At 31.8% G+C, this 4705-nt stretch overlaps 1 protein-coding gene across 2 annotated transcripts; it reads right to left on the bottom strand.

The window, feature by feature from the left end:
• Positions 1–14: 14 nt before the first annotated feature.
• Positions 15–4475, bottom strand: LOC112458459. Of its 2 annotated transcripts, none has more exons than XM_025022100.1 (7): positions 3914–4475; positions 2771–2907; positions 2374–2648; positions 2035–2291; positions 1568–1912; positions 1376–1506; positions 15–1269 (listed from the first exon to the last, which is right to left on the bottom strand). In XM_025022100.1, exons 1-7 carry the CDS (start codon positions 4128–4130, stop codon positions 928–930), a joined length of 1704 nt encoding a protein of 567 aa, XP_024877868.1. In that variant the 5' UTR covers positions 4131–4475; the 3' UTR covers positions 15–927. The 2 variants fall into 2 exon arrangements, with proteins under 2 accessions (XP_024877868.1, XP_024877873.1); XM_025022105.1 differs by lacking the exon at positions 3914–4475 and adding an exon at positions 3272–3877.
• Between the last annotated feature and the right edge of the window lie 230 nt (positions 4476–4705).

Raw genomic sequence — 4705 nt, 5'->3', positions numbered from 1 at the left:
CAATACAACCCCATACTTCTGTTTCTAAGACTTCGAATGCATGTATATGTTGAGAAAATCGTAATGTTTCCATTTTTTTATAAACATAATAAACATACCGATCTGTATTTGTTATAATATATTGAATGAGACCAAAATAGCGAAATATACCGTTTGTGCCTATTTCTATGCTCATACCAGATTTAAATATGGTCCCATTAATACTTAACTTATATCGATATCAACATTTTATACTAAATGATACATTTCGTTCACTCTCTGTACTTTCATATTTATGTATAATAATTTCAATAGTTGATTTATAAAAATTGCTTACGTATTGTATTATTTTATGTGCAAGCGATCGTGATAAAGAATTATCCGAATATAATTTTGAAACAAATAAAGCAGCGTTTCTGGTTACTATATCATCAAATTTTTTTAACGTTATTGACGGATCGTTCATTATTTGTTCGCAAGCCTCTGTGCTTAATAAATCTTCAGCATTAGTGTACTTTTTAAACAAGTCATCAGTTATTAAAATTTCTGACAAATTATTATTTAGTGAATGCAGTTCAGATATAACAGAAACATTTGTATTATTTTGACTGGGATGTTTTAGCATTAAATGGCGTTTAAATGAATATAAATTTATGAAGGTACGCATACAATTGTCTTGTTTACATATAAAAGTAGAATGTGAGGCGTTGTGCACCATTTTTAAATGTGCTATGAGACATGTGACTGTTAAAGAATTATTATCGCAAAACGAACAGATATACATGTTATGGCAGATAATTATACAATAATCTCTTTTAATGTTTAGTAGTCTATGTAGTTAAAGGAATAAGTAATATTTTTAAGTAAAATAACTTAAAAAATTATTGAAATAATAATTAATAGATTGTTTTAAGTATAACATAAAATAATACATCTAATATAAAGTGATTAATTTGTCATGGAGTTGAAGTTCTTAATAATTGGCATTACATATGAAATTTGTTTATCATATTTTGTAGAAAACTTATAAAGACAAAGCTGCAGTATATACCAAATGTGCTCACTTTCTGGTGAATAATTAACATCAAATACATGAAATATTTTGAAACATAAATCCACTGCTTTTAATGCCGTTGTAACTTCATATAATACCTTATCTATGCAAACATAGAATCCATTTACATCTGCAAGAGTAAGACCAACAACTATTATGTACGGTTGTACAGTTAATCCTAATTGTTGTGCTCGTTTTACTTTTTCTTCCTGAATACGATTAATATCGCCAGGTATCTGAAAATAAGATCTTTTATTAATTTTTCGTACATGTATTTTTTAATAATATACATAGCAGTAATATATGCAAGATACACACACACACACATCGAAAACTTCTTACCTTTGCATGTACTATCATGCTATTTTTACATTCACTTATAGATGGTTTAAAATGTTCTTTTTTAATGCGAATTCTCCCTTTTGGAGGAATGAGATGAGATAGCAACAAAACTTGTATTACAACTTTAGCGTCTGAAAACATAGAAAGTAAATAATTTCGTGTAAATATATATACATTTTTTTGTAAACGTACCATCTGTTAAATCATCTGCATTGAGTAGAAGATGTAACTCGCTCACAATTTTTTCTTCTTTAACAGGACAAATTTCCTGAATTTTAGAAAAAAAGTTAAACCAATTCTTTATACAATCCTCTGATGTTAACTTGAGATATGTAAAATCTTCGTCAATCAATGTATGTGCTGTAGGATGTTTCAAAATAGGCCACTGAGTAAAAATTTCTTCAATAGTTTTATTTGAAGATTTTTGTATTTGATTTCGTCTGTGTGCCACAGTTACTTTCCAATGATTTTCAACTAATTGCCATGGTGACTGATTACTTTCAAGCCACAAAAGGCTTTCGCGAATCACAGAATCATCTGCAGAAACAAGAAATAGTAATAAATAAAACAGTAAAATATTTTTAATATATAAACAAACATAAAAAAGTATTTAATGTATATCATCGATTATTCTATCCATCTATTTATTATGTAATTACCTTCAAAGTCGCTATTACAAGCAGATGTTGAAGGAGATGTAGAACTGGTGTCTGTCAAGCTACATCCTGTTAGTTTTTTATAATCTCGTATTTTATTCCTATATTTATCAACCAGTTTACCACGTGATGTTATAGATTTATTATTTTTCGAGTGTTTCTTCGGTACAGGCGGAATATAATAGCCGTGGCATGTTTCTGTTGGAAATAACTCTTCAATTTCCTTGGATAATGCTTCAAAATCTTCATTTCTAAGTGGCCTACAAAATAATTACATAATAATATAAATATATTATTTCTTGTAAAACATTTATTATTTTATAATTTATATAACAAATTTACCCGTGAATATTATTTAAAACTTCCGACAAAATTAAATCCACAATATTATTTCGACATGGTCTGCTTAATAATTTTTGTTTCTCGTACGACTTCAAAATTGCGCGTCCCTGTGATGTGCCCTTTAAAATATCTTTAACAGATGGTCGTTGCAACTTTCTAAATATCGACGACGATGTAGTGGCTTGTTCATTCAGAAATGAACGATTTTCTTTATTGGTAGAATCTTCATCTGATGAACCATTATCGTGTGCAGAAATAATATTTTTATCTCGTTCCTGTAACATATATTTCATACCAAATATATGTAATTATATTATATATAATTTTACTTTTATTTTGCATATTAATATTTATTTAAAATTTTAATAAATCTCACAACAATAAAATGTGTACGTACAGATGTTACGTTTTCAGTTGTTTTAAAATGTTCTTGCCATTTTTTACGAAATTTAATTCTTAATCCGACTTGCGGAATTAATTCCTTCATTAACTCCGGCGTTAAATTAGCCATACATTCTTTGTCGATACAATTTTCTGTAAGTATATATAAATATTTGTCTAAGTATGTTATAGATAATATGCAATTACAGATATTTCGCAGATATATTTTTTCAAAAATGCACTGAAAACCCATTTCGTTGAATCAACTAAATCCTTGTTTGGAGATATGGGCAAACAAATTCTTTAATTAATATAACAAAAATTTGTTTCACATGACAAAAAATTTAGTTAACATATATAACAAACATTTTTTAACATAACTAAATTTTTTGTTATATGAACCAAATTTCTGTTATATTAACTAAAGAATTTGTTTGCCCATATCTCTCTCTCCAAACAAGGATTTAGTTGATTCAACGAAATGGGTTCTCAGTGTGTATTAGCACACGTTGCTTACGTCGCTTTGTTCTGAATGTCCAGGTGTAGAAAATAAGTAATCTTTTTGCACACTGTTGAGGATTGTATGACGACGTCTGAGACAACCTTATCGTTAATTACTCCCGCACTTCGTAATTAAAACGTAGACGTTATTGCGCGAGGAATAGTCTCGTTACCTATCGTGATTCGGATAGGTCTCGATCAAAGGTCCGTCGAGCTTGAACTGAGCTCGCCGGATCGTCGCACAACACGCGAAATTCCAAATTCGGAAGCGACGCAAATATGCGGAAGCATGGCATGGCCCGCGCGTGATCCCATTGTCGGGGACGTGTGTACGCGTGCCATGATCGACTTACACGCTGTAGTCGTCCGAGAAAATATAAATATAACTTAAATTTCAGAATCCGGAACACACACGAAGAAGATACAGACGCATTTCCCGCGTGTAAAAAGATTTCTCCTTTTCTATACATTGGACATTCATTTATTTCGTTGCGTTGACCGAAGATATACAGCTTACGGTACGGACGTTCTTGTGCAGAGGTTCTAATTAATTATATTTCCGGTAAAGCAACCTTCTACAAATCTACTTCTGTTCACAAGTCCAGATAAAAAACATACAAGATAAAACTGTAATCTTGAAGAAAGATATAATTATTACCTTTGAAATGATCGACGAGACTACCTACGTCCCAAGATTCCAATAAATCTTTTGTGAAATCGTCCATCCTTATCCTTACTATGGCACAATTTAACACGCACTTATTCAATTTATGGACGTCACTGCACGCACTTACGAAGCACAATCTGCACAATGCACGAACGGCGCGATTAGTGATGCTAAAAACGGGCCTCAACAACGGCGATAAAGAACGCATGCGGACTCTCGACTGTTTACTCTCGACCACAACACGACCGTGCGGGTGCGCGCGTGCCACGTATTACTACGCGCGCGGCGCGCAACGCACTTTTAGCTAACACGCACGCCACCACCGACTAATCAGGGCTGCATTCTGATATTCACTGTTAGTACTAAAAATTTATATTTTTCTATATTTTATGTTACGTATACTATAGATTTTCAGTACTGACAGTTGCTGACAGTAAATATCGGAATACAGTCCAGGTCACGGGAAATCTATGCGATTCTATTTCGCGCAGATGCCTGATGCGCTCTTACGCGAGCGGAGAGCAATCACGCACTGAGAAAAAAAATTGTTAATCTCAAGAAATATTTAGTCCGATACGTTCAACTAAACATTTTAGTTAGTTAACTAAACATTAGTTGAATTAATTAATTCTTGATTAAAGAAACGCAATAAATTGTAGAAACAACTAATATTTAGTTAACAAACTAAAATGTTTAGTTGAACGTATCGGACTATATATTTTTTGGGATTGACAAATTTTTTTCTCAGTGCGAGCAAAGAAGCCACTGCGCACACAACTATAC

The sequence above is a fragment of the Temnothorax curvispinosus genome, unplaced genomic scaffold (genome assembly GCF_003070985.1).
Source record: "Temnothorax curvispinosus isolate PA1 unplaced genomic scaffold, ASM307098v1 QBEX01000828.1, whole genome shotgun sequence".
In the NCBI taxonomy this organism is placed as follows: Eukaryota; Metazoa; Arthropoda; class Insecta; order Hymenoptera; family Formicidae; genus Temnothorax; species Temnothorax curvispinosus.
The sequence above is the reverse complement of the archived record's forward strand: the minus strand, read 5'-3'. Positions and strand labels throughout refer to the sequence as shown.